At 46.4% G+C, this 18,466-nt stretch overlaps 1 protein-coding gene across 1 annotated transcript; it reads left to right on the forward strand.

Moving 5' to 3' along the window:
• Window positions 1-16,522: 16,522 nt before the first annotated feature.
• On the forward strand, window positions 16,523-17,904 carry LOC120684451 (zinc finger BED domain-containing protein DAYSLEEPER-like). Its single transcript, XM_039966312.1, has 3 exons — window positions 16,523-16,625; window positions 17,099-17,212; window positions 17,337-17,904. The coding sequence occupies exons 2-3, from the start codon at window positions 17,106-17,108 to the stop codon at window positions 17,887-17,889; spliced, it is 660 nt and encodes a 219-aa protein (XP_039822246.1). The 5' UTR covers window positions 16,523-16,625; window positions 17,099-17,105; the 3' UTR covers window positions 17,890-17,904.
• Window positions 17,905-18,466: the final 562 nt, after the last annotated feature.

Below are 18,466 nucleotides of genomic sequence, written 5' to 3' on the forward strand. Positions count from 1 at the left end.
ATCAATTTTCTGCTACTCTAAGCAAGATAAATCGGGAAAGGCATACAAACTGAACTAAACAAATCCAAGAAAATTATCATAGAAACTAGGCATGGAAACAAAGCTAACAAAACTGGTTTTGCCATTTTATCACTTTCCTGCAAAAAGTTCTATACTAAACCACCTTTTGGAAAGCAAGCACGAAATCGAAATGAAACCCTAACCAACAGCAAGGAAACACATGAGTAAGTTGCACTACTGGAAACTACACCCTACAAGGAGTCTAACAAAATTTAGTTTGACATTTTTCAAGTAGCACACAAATAACCAAGCATTAAACTCACTTTTGCAAGATGAAACAATAGATAAATCTACAACAAAGTAACATGCACAACAATATTTTTCTTGAGTAAACCTCATCTAGAGGAATCCAACAAAACAAGTTTCACAATTTTTGGAGCTATACATGAATTTCTAGAGATTTTACAAGTTTGCTGCTCAAATAAACCTAAAGAAACCCTAACCGAAAACGCTAGGTGCACCCGGATCCAACACCGCAGGCGCTGGCGGGTGGGGCCCGCTGGCCAGTGGCCCACCCAGCCGGGTCAAGGCAGGGCACGCGCCCTGACCGCGGCGTGGGCGCGGCCACAGCGTCGCGGGCGACGCGCGGTGCGCGCGCACGGCGACGGCGAGCGGCGGCGGCGCGAGGCGGCGCGGCGAGGCGGGGCCAGAGTGGGGAAGTGGAGGCGCGCACGGCTATGCGGAAGTGGCGGCGAGGCTCACCGAAGGTGGTGCGGGCGAGAAGCGGCGGCGGACCGGCGGCGTGACGAGCAGAGGCGGCGGGGGGCGGAGGCGCTCGTCGCCGGCGCTGCAGGGAAGGGAAAAGGGCCGGGTGAGGGGCAAAATCGAAGGATGACGATGCAAGGGAGCTCCCTAAGCGAGGAATCACGGCGGCGCTCACCGGAGCGGGTGAATCGCGGCGGCGGCACGGCTTGGGGGCGGCGGTGGCGGTGGGGATTCGGGCAAGGGTTTGCGGGGAGAAGGGAGGATGAGGCCGCGGCGTCGTCGTGGAGGATAAGGGCGAGTGAGGGAGGACGAGCATGGCACGGAAGTCGACGATGGCCGGCACGTGTCCCTAGGATGGCCGGCGGCGACGCGTGCGGCGCAGGCGAGGGAAACAGAGAGAGGGAGAGAGGAGGTGGCTGACAGGTGGGCCCGGCGGGGATTTTCGTATTCTTTTTCTTTTTTTTTCCCAGGGCTGTGACACATGGATCGGAGAACCCCTCCGGGCATTGAATCAGGGACGGCGCACGAGGGGGAGGAGAAGAGAAGGGGTGCCGGCGGCGGCTCTTCACAGCGGCGCACAGCATAGGCGACAGCGTGCATAGGAGGCCGCGCTGACAGTGGCGCTCCATGGCTCGGCGGAGGATGCACGCCGTCAATTCAAGGGCACCATCAGGCCAAGGGGCGGCGGTGGCACACTGAAGGGGCGGCTTGGGCTAAGAGGCAGGCGGCAGCTGTCTGCATGGGAGGCGTCGGTTCGGGTGGAACCCTAACCGCCCTCCCCTCTCTCCCTTTAGCCAGGCCGTCTGGGCCGCCTGGGCCGGCCGAGCCAGGCCACAACGGGCCACAATCCGAGCCGAGCCCAGTGCAGACCGACTCTTAGGCCGGCTCGCAGGCCAAGACAAGTCGTTTTCAAGTTGGGCCGCCAAGCAGGCCGCACAAACTAGCCGCAAGCAGACTTTTTCTCCTCTGCATATTGCACAAAGAGCCTCTAATTTCAATATATTTACATGTTTTAGTTTATTCAATTCTGCATATTTAAATTTGAGGCCCTTTAATTTCAATATATTGCATTTATAATTGATGATATAAATGCTTGTTTAGACCTTGTGTTTAAATGCCTTATGATGCAAATTATTTATATAGAGTAAATAGTTTTTTTAGACGTCTTTCAAAATTGCATCATAATACATTATATTGCAGAGATTTTTACTATTCATAATACATTAATTTGTGTATGTTGGTGCCCCCAAAACATATTTGCACCACATACTTGTTAAATTTTCTAGTTTAGATAGTTGCAATTTAACAAAGTTCTCATTGGATAAAAGACTTTAATCCATCTAGGATTAAAATACGCAATATAAATATCTTGATTATTTTGGTTATAAACACAAAGGTAATGGAGTCTATGGCATTGGCTGCATTTAATTCCTTGTGGATTATCCTGCCTTGAGATCATGCCATAGCAGTCATCATATTATTTTATTATTACACAAGGTAGTAGAGTCCTAAGCAAAAGCTGCGCTTGATTCCTTGAGAATTAATACGCCCAGAGACCGTGCTTAGGCAGCAATTACATTGCCTACTATAAAGATCTACTCTATGTTTCTGACATAGAGATTATCTGTCTTGTGTATACCAAAATTTATGATGATTCATTGTATGCTCTACACATTTATGTGATTACCTACAATGATCCAAAACTATGATGAGATATACAATTGTAAAATATTGCATTTGATATTACAACATCACCATAGTTATTTGAGTTTACCTTAGGTGTAAACTCATTACATTAATGGTTTGGCACTAGTTGTGGATATTGACTTCAGAGGAGTTTGTTGAACTCGCTCTCGATGGCATCAATATCCCACATAGACAATGGACATTAATATCGGTTTTATCCCATAAACTAATAAAAGAGTTTAATGACCCTTGATAGGGGTCATTTATTATAGATCAAAGAAAATTGTGCCTTACTGTTGTTAATACACAATATCCATAAAGATTATCAATAAGAATATCTTATGGAAGGAAAACTTGATCTATATAAAGCATCAATAAGGGATAAAACAAGAGCTACGACATACAGGGTATTCAATCCTACACTTGAAGCTCTCTAGGAAATTGGTTGTTTTTACTAGATCTTATAAGATCGCATAACAAACAATCCTATTTTTCTCATAAGAGAACCTAAAATTCATGGACAACAAGATCATCGATTATAATTTGAATGACTTGATTTGAGATTTAGAATAATCTCATGGTCCATCAATATTATTTAATAATGTCCATCGAAATATGTTGTAACACTTGTTGTCAATACATAACTATTGTGAGTATCATATTTGATACTCGACAATATTTATGAATTTCTATATATTAGACGAGAATTTTATTGAATTCTTGTGATATATAGATTGTAAGTGAATTATCCCAATGAGGGATGATATATGCCTAGTGGATATTTGTACCACAAACTCTATACTTACGGAAGCAAAATATTCCTGGTCCTTATGACAAGAAGAGGGAATAGTTTTGGTCATCGCTGATGCGATGCATTGATAGCTTGGTCAATTCTGCCACTATCATTCTTTCTATGGATAATGAGTTAACAGTTGAGGATATTTAATTATATCTTAATTAAACTCGCATCTAAACAAGTCATAGAGATATATATCCAAATGTGTTTTCATATGGAAACACAAGAAGACAACATTGGATATTGCATATAAGAAATGAGATATGACTCATCTTTGTTGTATTATGCATACAACCATTCGCGTACAACATGTTGCGTATAAGAATTTTTCACATTGTTGATCCATTCAAGATTTGGAATGATCAACTTGGCCATCCAAAGGGATGCATGAGAAATTAATAGCAATTCTTTTGGTCATAATTTTTCCATAGTATGAATACAGTAATACCATAGGGAAACGGATTTTAAGACCCTCTTATCTTAAAACCAAATTGACTATCTTAGATTCCTTGATCATATTCAAAAGAATATGTATGGGTCCGATACAAAGATTGTATGGACTCTTCAGGCATTTCATGGTTGTATAGATACATCTATGGGATGATCTAGAGTGTGTAAAGTTTACACACTCAGCGATGCACTTGGTAGATAATGCCTCTTTTTATGAGCATTATTCCGAACACTACTGATTTTTGTACCTACAATGACGATTGTTTGGTATAACAAAAGTTTAGTAACATATCCAAAAGGTAAATTGGAATCTATACGTATGACATTAAGTCATAGCATGATCATTATTAGTAAATTTCTATTGCCAACTTCTTGTTGGAGTCAGGTGGACTTACACACTCCTGACTTATGATTAACTGCATATCCCCCATGTGCATATAGTACGTGAAAATACATGAAGATTTCCTATTTGCGTAAGATTGAGTTACGTTGTATACATACCACTCTCACCACTGCAGCATACATTGATGGGTTCACACAGGAAACTGGGGATCAATCTGAGATTTCAAATCTCCGTCGATTGTTCAGTATCTATATCTCTTAGAGAGGATCTATTTACAACTTGTATGCTGGATTTTAGTATAAATGAGCTTTTCTAGGCATTAGGGGGAGATTAGAAGTACCATATTTAATGCCCGGAAAATATTTGAATGCATGAAGCATTTCAAGCTTAAGGATCACGTACTAAATTAACTGAACTTTGACTTCAAAGAATTATTGATTTGCATAGTATTGCAAATAAACTGCCACATGCATTTACTAATTATTAATCTGATGCAAGTATGTGCCAGAAAGAGTAGTGGTACTAAGTAAAACCACTCAACTCCCAATTGTAAATAAGAGGGGGAGAAGTATGGCCATAAAGCAAGATTATTCATGTTAGCAATAGAAGACTTTTCTTCTAAAGTAGTAAATGCAACTCAACCTTTGGTTGAAGATACCTAGAGGACATTTTATGTCATGTGGATATTTATAATCGACAACCCAGCTCAGAGGTGCACCAAAATACTGATGCTGGGATATCGGAAAGCCCTGACCCTCGTTTAAGGAAGTCACGATGAGTCATTCAGGTTCATTTTTAAGTTTTGATAACCGGAGAATTATTTCATATAAAGACTACATGTATCGATACAATCTTCTCTGAATAAATTGTATACATTATTGAAAGTTATCTAGTTAATAAGACCATGGCAGAGTGCTTGTCACTCTTACTGGAACTAGAAGAGTAAAGTTATACATACAGAGATAGTCTTTCTCACCAAAAGAGAGGTGTTTTGGGCAATGAAGCCAACACCTAGGTGTACCTTTACTGTGGGTACAAAAGTGTTTTCATCCTAGAATGGATTGAGAACAATGAGGTGGTGAGATTAAAGCAAGACTAGTAGCACAAGGGGTTTACGCAAAGCCCGGAGCATTGATTTTCAATGCAGGTTATTCTCCATAGTAAGTTATAAATTTCCGATACTACCTTTTGACTGGCAGTACATTTTTGCAGTTGATAGTTGATAGATGTAGTGATTAGATATGATCACTTGATTTGGAATATTGTGAAACTTCTTCGAAGGAGTTTACATATCCGATACTTACTTATATATAAAATCACAACATATACCGTGTATTTGTTAAGTCAATTTATGACTTAAGGCAGTTAAGTTGATTTTGGTACAATCGACTTTGTATGTATTCCTTAAATTGAAGGGATACATGATTGACACACAGTGTTCATTTCAGAATCCTTAATTGTATTTTCTAGTATTATATGATTGTCAATAATCTTGACATCATTGGTAATGAACATTTGTCAAGAACACGTTGTAATCTAAAGACGGAGTTTAGAGATGGAAGATAATGGTCTAAACCAAAATTTTATTTTGTGTTTAGGATCCAAGTATCTTCTCCCATGTTTTTATAGTAAAACTATCTATATCCACATCATATTGAGTCATTCAATATGAAGGAAAATCCTATGGTGGTTCTACCTCATGATAGAGAAACGTATGAGGGGAGATTGTTTTATGCCATAGTGATTGAATTAAGATAATGAGACATGTGGTCCATTATCCCTATGCTATTTGTGCACTAATACATATATTGCAGAAGTTCCCGGCCGGATATTGTCTTTGCAATTATTTGCTATCTAATAGCAGCGCTATTCTACCTAAGGTTGGTAGATTGAAGTTAAAAATATATTTGATATTTTAAAATAGCACATACGGACTTGGTATAATCCATGATCCGATTACGTGGATATCATGATTCTGGTTACCTATAAGATCCCCAAATTCTAGTTATTAAAATAAGCTTTACATGAATATGAAAAGACCATTATATAATAGTCTTTAAGTAGACCTTTAATGGTTAATTCCATTAATCATTCTGACTAAAAGTTATGTGATATTGATTCTATTGAATCAAAGGTCTATAAAGATCATGCAACTTGTGTTGTTTAGATGGAGACAACAAGTTATACTTAATGCAATATTTTATATTAAAAAGGTTCTGTTCCATAGGTCATATGGGCATATGAACATTTGCAAACTAAGTAATTGTGATAATCTTGAAGAGATATTCACAAGGTCTACTATACTTCACATTTCATATGTGTTGAATACATTGGTATGAAAAGTTTGCAAGTTTCAGGGGGAGAGTCTCTCGTCTCTCTGATTAATAACTTGTTAAAAATATCATATTGCATTCTTTTCTTTGTATGAGTTTTTCCCTTTGGGTTTCTCATATAAAGTTTTTAATGAGGCAATATTGACACAAGACTATGTCATATCATCCATTTTTCCCGAAGGGTTTTTTTTGTGGATGATATTGGGACATATAATACATTGTACTCTTTTCTTTATGTGAGTTTTTCCTTTTGAGATTTCTCATATAAAGTTTTTGATGAGGCAATGTTAATACAGAGTTATATGCTATATCATCTAGTTTTCCCCCACCGGGGTTTTTAGAAGATGTTATTTGAAGCATATTGACCATAGGGTCAAGGTGTTATTAGACTAAGACTTTGGGTTATCTCAAGGGTCTACTGATATTGGTTATTGTATATTATGGTGTTTCTCCTTATTTTCCCACTGGGTTTTAAGGAGTTTTGCCTGATATACGGGTATTACTTTGGTTTTTCCCACAGGGTTTTCCAAAGAATCTCCTCACATTTTTCTTGAACGGTTTTTGGGGAGTTATATATTATATCGCATCTCCTGATTTTTCCCATAGGATTTTTAAGGAGTTATAAGATTGATTACAAGTTATTCGATTGATTACAAGACCACAAGAAGATTAAATTGATTACAAGACCACAAGAAGGACAAATTGATTATGGGGGAGTGTTACGAAGAAATAGTTTAGTGATCAATTTCTGTAATTCAATTAGATTATTGACATCATTAGAATGTCATCAGGTAGTTACAATTATATGAAGGGGTCATTCCCGAAGGGGCATGTCCCTTCGGGAACAGACACCCTTTGGCCCCTTTGGGCATGTATAAATATTGTAGTCCTTGATTCAATCAATAGAGATTCACATTCTAATACATACCATGGGTATTGACTGCCTAAATTGAAAGGTTATTTTCCCCACCATACAGTCATTTATCAAGAAAGAAATATGGGGTTTTCAGTGGTATAGGAAAAGTTTAGATTGGACCGTTAATTTTTAAGATTGAAGAAAACATTATAAACACCTCACTGTCGATGATCACCTACTCTACTACTTAATAGTTGTACCATTTATTCCTAAAATAAAATTAACCCTCTAATTGCATATAAATTAGCAGTACTACTATTTCTTAATTTTATTTCTTAATAGTAGTACCACTATTAACCCTATTTCTTAATAGTAGTACCAATATTTCTAATTTTTTTGAGAATTTATAGAATTTCTCTATTTTTTTAGAGTGTCCACTTAGGATCTTAGATGGCTTCACATGGAGCCTTCAAATGAGCCTCCAATCAGCTTGACATAGTGTTTATAGTGTAGGAACATTAGAGTGTCCACCTAAAATATAATTAACCCTCTAATTGCATATAAATTATCCAATTATGTTATATTAAAAGTTAAAGTAACCACTAAATCTAAATCAAAATTATATAATTATAACAAAATATTAAAAATACACCAATATAAATTCTAAATTAATATTTCTATCATTATTAGTATATAATTTAGTTTATATAAAAATACTATCCATGATATGTGTCACCATATATTCATGTGTGATAGAAGAGATAAGAATACCAATTCACAAATAAATGGTTCAATTAAATATATATCGAACACACATAGTGGTGTGATATAAAATCAAATATATTGCAATAAGCTGTAAAATTCAACTTTATATTAATTCTGATAAAGAGTACGGGTTGATAGGCTTATTAAGAAAAAATTAAGGATTCGAGCACTGGCAAGCAGGTTCCACTAAATTAATTAAAAGAAATTTAAGCAACTACGCTATCCTATTTGTTTTTCTCCATAAAAGACAAATCTTGAAGCATACTCCTGTGCATCACCTGTCTGAACAAATATATTTTTTTGCAAAAATTTGTACACGCTACCACAAAGAGAAAGTAATAATTTGGTTACCCGCAAAAAAAAAGAGAAAGTAATAATTTTGAGCATTTTGTAGTAGCACAGGCTCAGGGCCAACCCGGCCTTGGCCGGCGGCCCTCACATTGAAAACAGTACATACCCAGCCCAGAGTACAGTTAGCAGTCCTATCCTTAGAAGACATGCACGCTGTCTGTTGCAGAAGGATGGCGACCTTACCCTGCAGCGACGTCGTACGACGTCGACGACGACCATCGGCCATGGCGAAAGCGATCGGGCAGATCGTGCAATGCCATGCGAAGCGAGCGCTCTGATCGGACTCGCCGATCTTTTATTTTCCGAAAAGAGGACTCACCGATCTCGATCATGAGCAACCGCTGCTGGAGGAACAAAGCCGCCTGCAAGGGTACGTCTCATTTCTTCACGGCTTCACGCTCCCCCCGCCACAGCCGAGGATGGAGCTGCCTGGCAAAGTCGGCGGCGGCGGCGGCGCCACCCCTCCGGCGGTCTCTTCAGCAGCTGAACCTAGAACTCTGGTCGACGTGCGTCGACGGACGTCCCGTCTCCATGGAGAGCCGCCGTGGATGCATGTGTCAGCGTGACAGCGTGCTCTCTCTCTCTCGCCGGCGAACGAATCGAACGACCTCTCCGATGGTGGGTCGTTGGTGCCTGAGCCTGACTGGTCGCCGGAGGGCAGCAGGGCGAAGTGGGGACCGGGCGGAGCCCGACGTGTGACGTCCCTGAGCCGTCTGATCGTCGGAGGCCGGGGCTCTGATTGCATGCGTGCATGGAGCATGGTGCCCCGGCCTGCTCCGGCTGCACGGGCCGTCCGGTCTCGGAGAATACGTACGTGTACGACGATGCCCGCGCGCCTCGTGTTGTCTCTTGTCGTTCTGGCCGGCGGCCGGGGCTCTGCTCGATGCATCAGCCTGTCTCGAACGGCGGACGCATCCCGCGACCCAAACCCAAAATACGCGACCCAAACCCAAAATACGTCGCGCACAGTGCATTTAGGTACCAAAATCGCTCTCCAACGGAGCATGCAAACGAGCGACGCTTTTTGGGTTCGAGCAGGAGCACGACGCAAAAATGCGTCCACTCTTCGCCCTTCTGCGTCTCCGCCCAGGCATCGGGCCCACCAGTCTGCGTGCTGATGGCCGCCTCCCACCGCGGCTTTGCGTCCTCGCCGCCGCTGCTCCTCCGCCGGCCGGCTGCCATGCGCTGGCCCGCCCTGTGCTGCCGCACAAGCCGCGGAGCTCCCCTGCCCACGGCGGCGCGGAGCTCCACTGCCCACGGCGGCCGGCGGCGAGGCGCAGAGCTGCGGGGACGGAGCTGCGGGGACGCGGTCTCCCCCAGGCCGCCGGGGTTGAGCTCCCCTATGGCGCCGGGGTCGAGCTCCCCATGTCCGCGCCATGGTCGAGCTCGCCATGGCCGTCGCCGCCGCCAACCGCGAGGCGGGGAGCTGCTGCCGGCTGGGGTTGAGCTCCCCCATGGCGGCCGGGGTCGAGCTCCCCCCATGGCCGCTTCTGTGCCAACCGCTTCACGGAGAGGGGAAAAATAGGAGCCGCCGCTGCAAGCTTGCCCTCGCCGGCCCGCGCAGAGGGATGAGGACCGAGGAGGAGGCGCACGAGGCCCACCACCACTAGGGAAGGGGATGATCAGGGCGGGCAACGCGGCGGCCGCGCTGCTGCTCCCGGCCAGCATCGAGGGGGGCTGTCGTAGTGGAGGAGGACGCCGTCGAAGATGGGGGTGGTGAGCTCGTTCACCGGAGGAGGGCGTGCTTGGTAGCCGGGAGAGGACCCACCACCGCTGCTCGAGGGCCGGGGAGGGGGTGTGCTTGGGGGCTGGGAGAAGGGGCGCCGCTGCTGCTCGAGGGCCAGCGGCGGCAGAGGTGGCCGGGGTCGTGGACGTCGGCGGCAATAGGCCAGGGCGGCGGCGCTTGGTCCTCCTACGCGGATTGGAAGGAGCAGAGCAGCGGTAGGTGGAGGAGAAGCTTTTGCGTTTGCTTTTGGGTGGCGACCTTTTTCCTGTGCTGGACCCAAATCAAGGAATGGGTGTCGTGTTTAGGTAATAGTTGTTGGAGACAGCCTCATCACGAGGCGTGCATGACAGTAGGTGGATGGATCAGTATTCAGTAGCGCATGACAGACTCCAAGTGTCCTTGTTGGGTACGGTGCTGTGATTCTTGTTTAATTTCTGGTTGGGTCGGGATGATTATTGCGGTGCTAGGGATTTGCAGCATGATATGATCAAAATATTTTTGTTTACCAAATGATAGGAGGAGTGACTTTGATTAATATTATTTGTACCACCAGCTAGCTACTGCTGGACCTACCCAATGGAAAGCTGCTGAAACAGCTCTAACAAAGACGATAAACCGTCCTCCAGTACGCTTGCAGACGAGCGGCTTCTCGCTAAGGCCCTGTTTAGTTCCCTTCAAAATTCCAAAACTTTACAAAATTCCCCATCACATCGAATGTTTCATCACATACATGAAGTATTAAATGTAACTAAATAAAATAACTAATTACACAGTTAGATTGTAATTTGCGAGACGAATCTTTTGAGCCTAGTTAACCCATGACGGGACAATAATTATCAAATACAAACAAAAGTGCTACAATATTTTACACCCAAATCTTTACGCAACTAAACAAGGCCTAAATCAAGCGAAAGTGCAGGACGTTCTCTATACCCCTGCTGGGCCCACACGCGTTTAGCAACTGCTCCGAGCGGGGAGGGAGGAGACGGCCAGCCCTCTGCGCCTTCGGCACGCCGGTGCGCCTCCGGCCCGCCGCTCGATGCACCACGTTTCCGCCTCCGGTCTGCCTCTTCTGCGCCTCCGACCTGCCGTCGCCACGGACTCGCGGCGGGGCGGATCTGGGGAGGGAGGCCGGGCCACCACCGCTCCGACTCCTCCGGCGCTTCCTTGACCCCGCCCAACTCCGTCGCCGCTTGCTCCGAGCTCCGAGCTCGAAGCTCGACGGTGCTCGGTCCGCTCGAACCCGGCTGGCTCCGGCGCGCCGGCGAGCACCATGGCCGCGCGGCTCCGAGTCCTCCTCGTCGCCCCGCCGCACCACCGCCCACGACCACTACCCACACCCGCACGCCCTCCCGTACCCGCGCGGAGCCGCTCGCCCCCAGCCTCCGTCGTCGTCGAGCAGCGCGAGCGGAGGGAGCTCCAAGGGTGGCCGCGAGCGCCCCCGCCCGTCCCCGCCGCGCGGCATGGCGGCGACGCGGCGGCCGCGAGCGCCCCGCGTGCGAGGAGGCATGGGGGCGGCAGAGGGAGCACAAGATGGCGAACGCCATGGCCTTGCGGTGGTGCTCGGGCGGCAAAGGGAGCACGAGACGGCGAACGCAGACCGCCATGGCCTTGGCGTAGCTTGGCCGCCGGCGAGCGCGGAGAGAGGAGGAGGACATAAGAGGATGGAGGAGGAGGAGGCGGCCATGTACGGGGGCAGGGCCGCCGCGCCACGCGCGAGGTCCTCCGCCGGGGGCGGGGCCCTGCTCCGCCGCGCCGCGCTCGAGGCTCGCCGCCGGGGGCGGGCCCTGCGCCGCCGTGCCGCACGTGGGCAGCCCCGTCGCGGCCGCTCCGCCGTGTCGTGCGCAGCCGCAGGGCAAGCCGTGCGGAGGAGGTAGGAGGGGCGCGCGCCACTGGAGCCTCACCGGGCCATGCCGCCGCGCGGTGGAGGAGGGAGGCGGGGCGCCGGCGAGAGAGAAACAAAGAGGAGAGAGAACAGGGAGGGAGGAGAGAGAGAGAACGGGGAGGGAGAGAGAGCGGCGAGGTTGTAAAAAATCTGACATATGGGTCCCACCTCGTGGTATTTAATATAGAGTAATATATAGAGAATGAATGAGTGCAGGGAACTGGAAATAGAGCAAAGAGTATATATGATTAGGACGAAATATTTTTTAGAGGATGAGTTTAGAGTATGACGAGTGCAGATAGGCTACACACCAGCTAGCCGGCCAATCACTAATTTTTTTTTTTTGAAATATTGAGGCCAATCACTAATGACTTCTTGTTTTTGTGTACTAGTAGCTAGGTGGGTAGATTGTCACCGCCGGTTGGTAACCCCGCCACTTCCGGTTTGGCTCCTCGTTCCTTTTAAATCGATGGTGATAGGGCAGGGCATCACCGCTAGCACGATTGTAAATGGATTGAATACAGATGGATACTACTGATATTATATTTGTTTTTATATTTTTATTTGAATACAGAGTCAAATACGAATAGTGTTAGGTTTTGCCGAATAAGATTGTAATGGATATCGACATCATAAAAATATAACTTTTAGTTACAAATATCGACATCAAATACGGATTGTTACGGATATTGAATATCCAGAATAGATACGAATTGATAAAAAATACCCTTCCAAACCAGATCGATTTCGAATACGGTTAGAAAAATATCCGTACCATTTACATCCCTAGCCGCCAAATCTAAAATCGGTGGTGATACCTTTATTAGAAAACAAAAGAAAAAAAAAGAAAAATACCCCTGCTGGACGCTGCCACGCCATCGTCCCTTCTGGCTGCCCTCGCCGCACCATCGCCCCTCCTGGCCGCCGAGCCACGCCATTCCTGATGGCGCCGCTTGCTGCCCCTTGGCGCCGGTCGCCACCCTTGCTGTTCTCGCTGGGCTGCAGCCCCTCCGTTGGGAGAGGGGACGGGGGTGGCCTCGCGCCGCCGTCGCGGCCACCTCGTGCTGCACCCGGGCATGAGCCAAGGAAAGAGGGAGAGCAGGGAGTGATGGTGTTGAAAATATGTCATAGAGGCAATCATATTTTCTTGTATTCATGATTAATAAAAGTATTCCTTAAATATATTTTCTTGTATTCATGATTAATAAAAGTATTCCTTAAATATTCATGGATGACAACTTGTATTGATTAATATTTATGTGAAGTATTTGTGAAACTCTTTACTTGTATGAATATCCTAAAGTGTTCATAGTCGGAGTTCATGTGATGACACACATGAATATTAGACTAGCACATGTATTAGTTGATTGACTACGTTTCACAAGTCATGGACATGGGGATGTCAAACTAATAATGTGGGCTCATGTGAGACATGAGACTGAACTGACCCAACACGAGATGATGACTTCTCATTACACAATATGTACGCTGTGTCCTAAGACCTGAGATCGTGGTATGTACTCAAGATGTGAACCGACTTACTTAGGAGCCATCAAACGCTGCACCGTAATAGGGTAGTTATAAATGTGGCTTTCGGGTCTGTCAAGAAGCATACTGTGAGATATAGTCGGTCAAGATGAGATTTGCCCCTCTCTACAAGAGAGATATCTCTGGGGCCCTCGAGTAATTCGGATCAGAAAATACATGGCCATGCTAGAGTTAAGAGTTAACCAAGGATTCCGAATCACAGGATCGAGAAAGAGTGGTCGGCTTCAAGCTAGACCAAATATCGTGAGGCAAAGAGAACAGCTTGTATAAGATTGTGACAGCTCGATAGATATGATTCGTGTGTGCATAGGAGTTAACACGTCTTGCTAGAGACCGCTATCAACTATTGGCCAGTAGGAGTACTGGGCCATGTCTATTCACGCGTGAGCCCATAGGATCACACACTTATGGGCCAGAAGCCTAATGAGGATGAGATACAAATTAGATTGGGCTTTGATGCACTAATGGGCCTTGAGGGGCCTATAGGGTTGGACCTTTGGTGGGGCATATAGCAGCCCACCTAAAAGGGGGCACCTAAGGTGGGCCCCACTAAAGCCCACCTGGGGGCGCCCACAAGGGCTATATAAGGAGGGGAGGAAGGGGGGTGTAATGTCCCGCCTCCCTGAGGCCGGGCCCGCTTACATCTGGCTGCTTTCTAGGACATAGATTGTCCTCACAGACCAACACATGTCTTTTCTGCGCACTTTGTCCTCACTCATGCGCACCCGGGAAGAAGTTCCCGGTCGGTCACTCATCCCGAAATTGCTCCAAGCCAAGCACGCTTAACTTTGGAGTTCTTTCGAGATCGGCTTCCGTAAAAAAAGTTGCTACTTGTTGATATGAGTATTCTATCAATTCTATTAAGCCCTTGGGCTGGGGTGTCACATCCTCACCCCCTTAAGAGACCGACGTCCTCGTCGGTCAATCCCAAGCCAGGAACGTCCTCTTTTGGCCACGTCACGTATGTCCAGTGCCAGCAGCCCATGTGCCACATCCGTGCGTCCAGTGCCAACGGTCCCTGTGCCATGTCCGTGCGTCCAGTGCCAACGGCACATCCCAGATGCCCGCGCACTGACCCGCCTCGCGCCCGTGCACATGCCGGTGGCATCTGCGCCCCCACGCGCCAGTGCTCATGCCTCCGCACTTACGCCCGTACGTGCCCGTGAAACCGCGAGAGTCGGCTCTGATACCAGCTGTAACGTCCCGCCTCCCCGAGGCCGGGCCCGCTTACATCTGGCTGCTTTCTAGGACATAGACTGTCCTCACAGACCAACACATGTCTTTTCTGCGCACTTTGTCCTCACTCATGCGCACCCGGCACCCGGGAAGAAGTTCCCGGTCGGTCACTCATCCCGAAATTGCTCCAGGCCAAGCACACTTAACTTTGGAGTTCTTTCGAGATCGGCTTCCGAAAAAAAAAAAGTTGCAACTTGTTGATATGAGTATTCTATCAATTCTATTAAGCCCTTGGGCTGGGGTGTCACAGGGGGGGGGCGCCCCATCCATCCAGCCCTAGCCGCCCCCTACAGGTGGCGCCCTCCTCCCTCTCTCTCTGCTCCTCCTCCCGCGCATCAAGCCGTAGTTAGTTCTCGCAGATCTAGCAATTCGGTGAGCGAAGCTCCTTCCCGTATGTGTGGACTTCGTGGAGGTGCTGCGCTTGCTGCACAAGGACGAGTCGTTCGTGAGGAGGTTCACGCAACTGCACTGCCGGCTTCCATCTGCACTACACCGACGCGCTACAGAAGTTCCGCAACCGCGCATCTAGTGGTAATCCCGTGATCTATAACTGCAGTAATGCTGGTTTATGCGGTAGAAAATTTTTGTTTTTGCTACCCCATATTCCTACAGATGGGAGCGTTGATGCTGCAGTGGCGAGGTAGAGCCAGAGGTCGGCGGGTCGCCGGTAGTGAGGGAGACGATGGTGGGAGCCGAGAATTGCCAACAGGGGAGGATCTGCAGGAGGGAGAACGGGGTGGTGGGGTAAGGGGAGGAGACGAGTGGTGACGGTGGGAGGAGGGGAGGGCGGCAGTGGAGGAGCTGCAAAAGGATAGGAGGAGATGGCAGCGAGGAAGGGGAGGAGAGACGGGCGATGGGAGAGGGGTGGGGAGGTGTTGTGGGAGGCGGCGCGAAGGGAGAGAGCTGATACGGGATATAGATGGGTGGGAGGGAGGATTGTATATAAGGTATTATCCACAGCAGCACCAGTTTGTATTACGATTGATGGCACCATCTGTCTATCATTGCTGATTTTAAAAAGAATCAGCGGTGATGTATTATCTCCGCTGGTTCAGTTTAAATTGACGGTGATAAGAAGTTTGGGATGGGCTGTTCTCTGGAAGTGTTGTATCTCCTTGCACAGAATGCATGCATATTGTAATCCTATGTAAAACATGTCACGTCAAGTTGCCAATGGATATCTGAACCCGTTGCCCAAACCCACATCCATAACAAACGGGTAGGGTACGGATGTACCCGTCTCTAATGGGCAGGGGATGGATATATCCATATGTGAGACGGGTATGGGGAGGGTATTATTGTAGTTATCCGTCCTTCCCCGTTACCCAAATTCTAGGCTGAAGGGGATCTCGGCCGCGCCACCGCGGGCAACCTCGCGGGGCTTCTCCCGTCGCTGCCAGGGGCGAGTCCGCGATGCCGTCGTCCGGTCGCTGCCAGGGGCGAGTCCGCGACGCCATCGTCCGATCAGTACAGACTCTTCATCTTCTTCCTCGTGTTTTTGTTTGCATCCATCTTCTTTAGATCCTGATTTGCCACCCTCCCATCCCTGTAGGCGACTAGGATCGGAGTGACCGTGCGTGGGGCAGAGAGCTCCGCCGCCGCAGGCCCTCCCGCGCGCTGCAGATCCCACCCTCCAGCGCGCGTGAGGTCGACGACGACCGGAGTGAGGAGAGAGCTCCGTCGGCGCGCCGACCGAGTCCGAGCTCTGCCGTCGCTGGGTGGATCTTTCGCAGCTGGCCGACGACCTCGACCGCAAGCTCGAAGATGGAAGCATGGCCAATCTGTTCCTGGCTCAATTGGGATTGAAGCCGTCTGCACCTACCTGCTCGTGACATCTCTCTTGACGCCTGCTTACCTTCCAAGGCACTCGATCTGCATCAATCTGGTAGGAACTCACAAATTTGACTCTATTGTGACAGCTGAAAATGTAGTACAGTAGTGCTATGCACTGTGTTAAAGCAGCTGTTACCTTACCCTATGCACTGTGGTAGTGCAGTAGTGCACTAGTGCTATGCACTGTGCAGTAGTGCTATGCACTGTGGTAGTGCAGTAGTGCTATGCAGGAGTGCAAGATGCATGCAAGAGAGTCCAAGAGATCGTAGAAACTAGGAAACCACACCCACTGTTGAACTAATGTGCATGAAAGCTACACATGATCGATCCCTCACTGAGAGAAGCCATCAAACAACTCAATTCAGTGATGCCTCTAGCAATCACTCAATTCAGACTAATATATTGCTTTATTCACTGATGTGAAATTTGCCATTCCATATCACAATCATGCCCCTAGCAACTTCCTCCTTGAATATGTTAGCTTATGAACTAGATATGCAATGGCTAATTAAATTTTGTATGCAGTACCAAAATGGAAGCTCATGCGATGGGCTCTCATGGGATTGTTGGAAGCTCAGATGGCACAGAAGAGAGGGAAAACAGCTCAATTAACATGTTCTCTGAAGGTGTCAACCTCAAGTAAGGATTCCTTTTCACACAGCTGCTTTTCTTATATTTTAAATGCAATCACTTCAATTTCAGTTACTCGTGTATTATTATTTTCTTGTCCACTGCTGAATATGTCTTTCTTTTACTTCTCTAGTTTGATACAACCAAGTTTAGAGGAAGATGTTAGTACAGAAATTTTGCTTGCTAATAAAAAACTGAGGTCAACTGTTTGGAAAGAATTTGAGTTGACTATGCTAGATGATGGCACTTATAAAGCAATATGCAAGCATTGTAAAAAAGATTTTGTGGCTGGTAATAGAGCTGGAACAAGTCATTTGAAGTACCACATTGGAGTATGTTCTAAGCTTCAGTCAAAGAGAAGAAAATTTGGTAGTCCAAAGTTAGATATTCCTATCTTTGATCAGCAACGCAGCCGCGATGATTTTTCTAGAATGGTTCTTGCTCATGGTTACTCTTTCAACATGTCTGAACACTACTATACTAGAATATTCCTCTACAATCTGCAACCTTCATTCAAACTGGTACATAGAACTACTCTAAAGGATGACTGTATGAGGATTTATGAGGAGGAGAAGTTGAAAGTGTACCAACTCTTTGAGAAACAATCATGTCGCTTCAGTTTAACATCTGACATGTGGACTCACACTGAAATGAGTGGCTATATGAGTCTAACAGCACACCATTGATGATGAGTGGAATTTGCACAATAAGCTCATCGAATTTGCACATGTAGAGGTACCCCACACGGGTGAGCATATTGCCAAAGAAATCAGCAGTAGGCTATATCTTTGGAATTTAGATAGAAAAATATTTTGCTTTACACTAGACAATTGCACTGTGAACAATGTTGTGGTCCGAGAGTTGAAGAAATTTCTCTTGTCAAAGAAAGCCTTGCACTTGGATGGAAATCTCTTTCATATTCGGTGTGCTGCTCATGTGCTAAATTTAATTGTCCAAGATGGTTTGAGTGTCATTTCTTCAGCAATAGGGAATATCCGAGAAACTGTCAAGTATGTGAATGGATCCACATCAAGAAAGGAAAAATTCAAGCTTATTGCACAGCAAGTCAACGCTCCTAATTTATCTCTCAAAGCTGATGTCCCAACTAGATGGAATTCTACTTTTCTTATGCTTGAAAGAGCAATGAAATTCCGTGATGCTTTTGATAGATTGCATGAATGTGATAGCTCATACAAGTTCTTACCTAAAGGTCTTTTATGAGGTTACAAAAAGAGTTTCAGGTACAAAATATCCCACTTGTGC

This window comes from Panicum virgatum, chromosome 8N (genome assembly GCF_016808335.1).
Source record: "Panicum virgatum strain AP13 chromosome 8N, P.virgatum_v5, whole genome shotgun sequence".
Classification (NCBI taxonomy): Eukaryota; Viridiplantae; Streptophyta; class Magnoliopsida; order Poales; family Poaceae; genus Panicum; species Panicum virgatum.

Excerpts from the sequence above, each read along its gene's own strand:
- LOC120684451 (XM_039966312.1), top strand. The coding sequence starts at position 17,106 with ATGGAAGCTCATGCGATGGGCTCTCATGGGATTGTTGGAAGCTCAGAT. Across the intron at positions 17,213-17,336 it reads TCTGAAGGTGTCAACCTCAA|TTTGATACAACCAAGTTTAG; the intron begins GTAAGGATTCCT and ends TTACTTCTCTAG.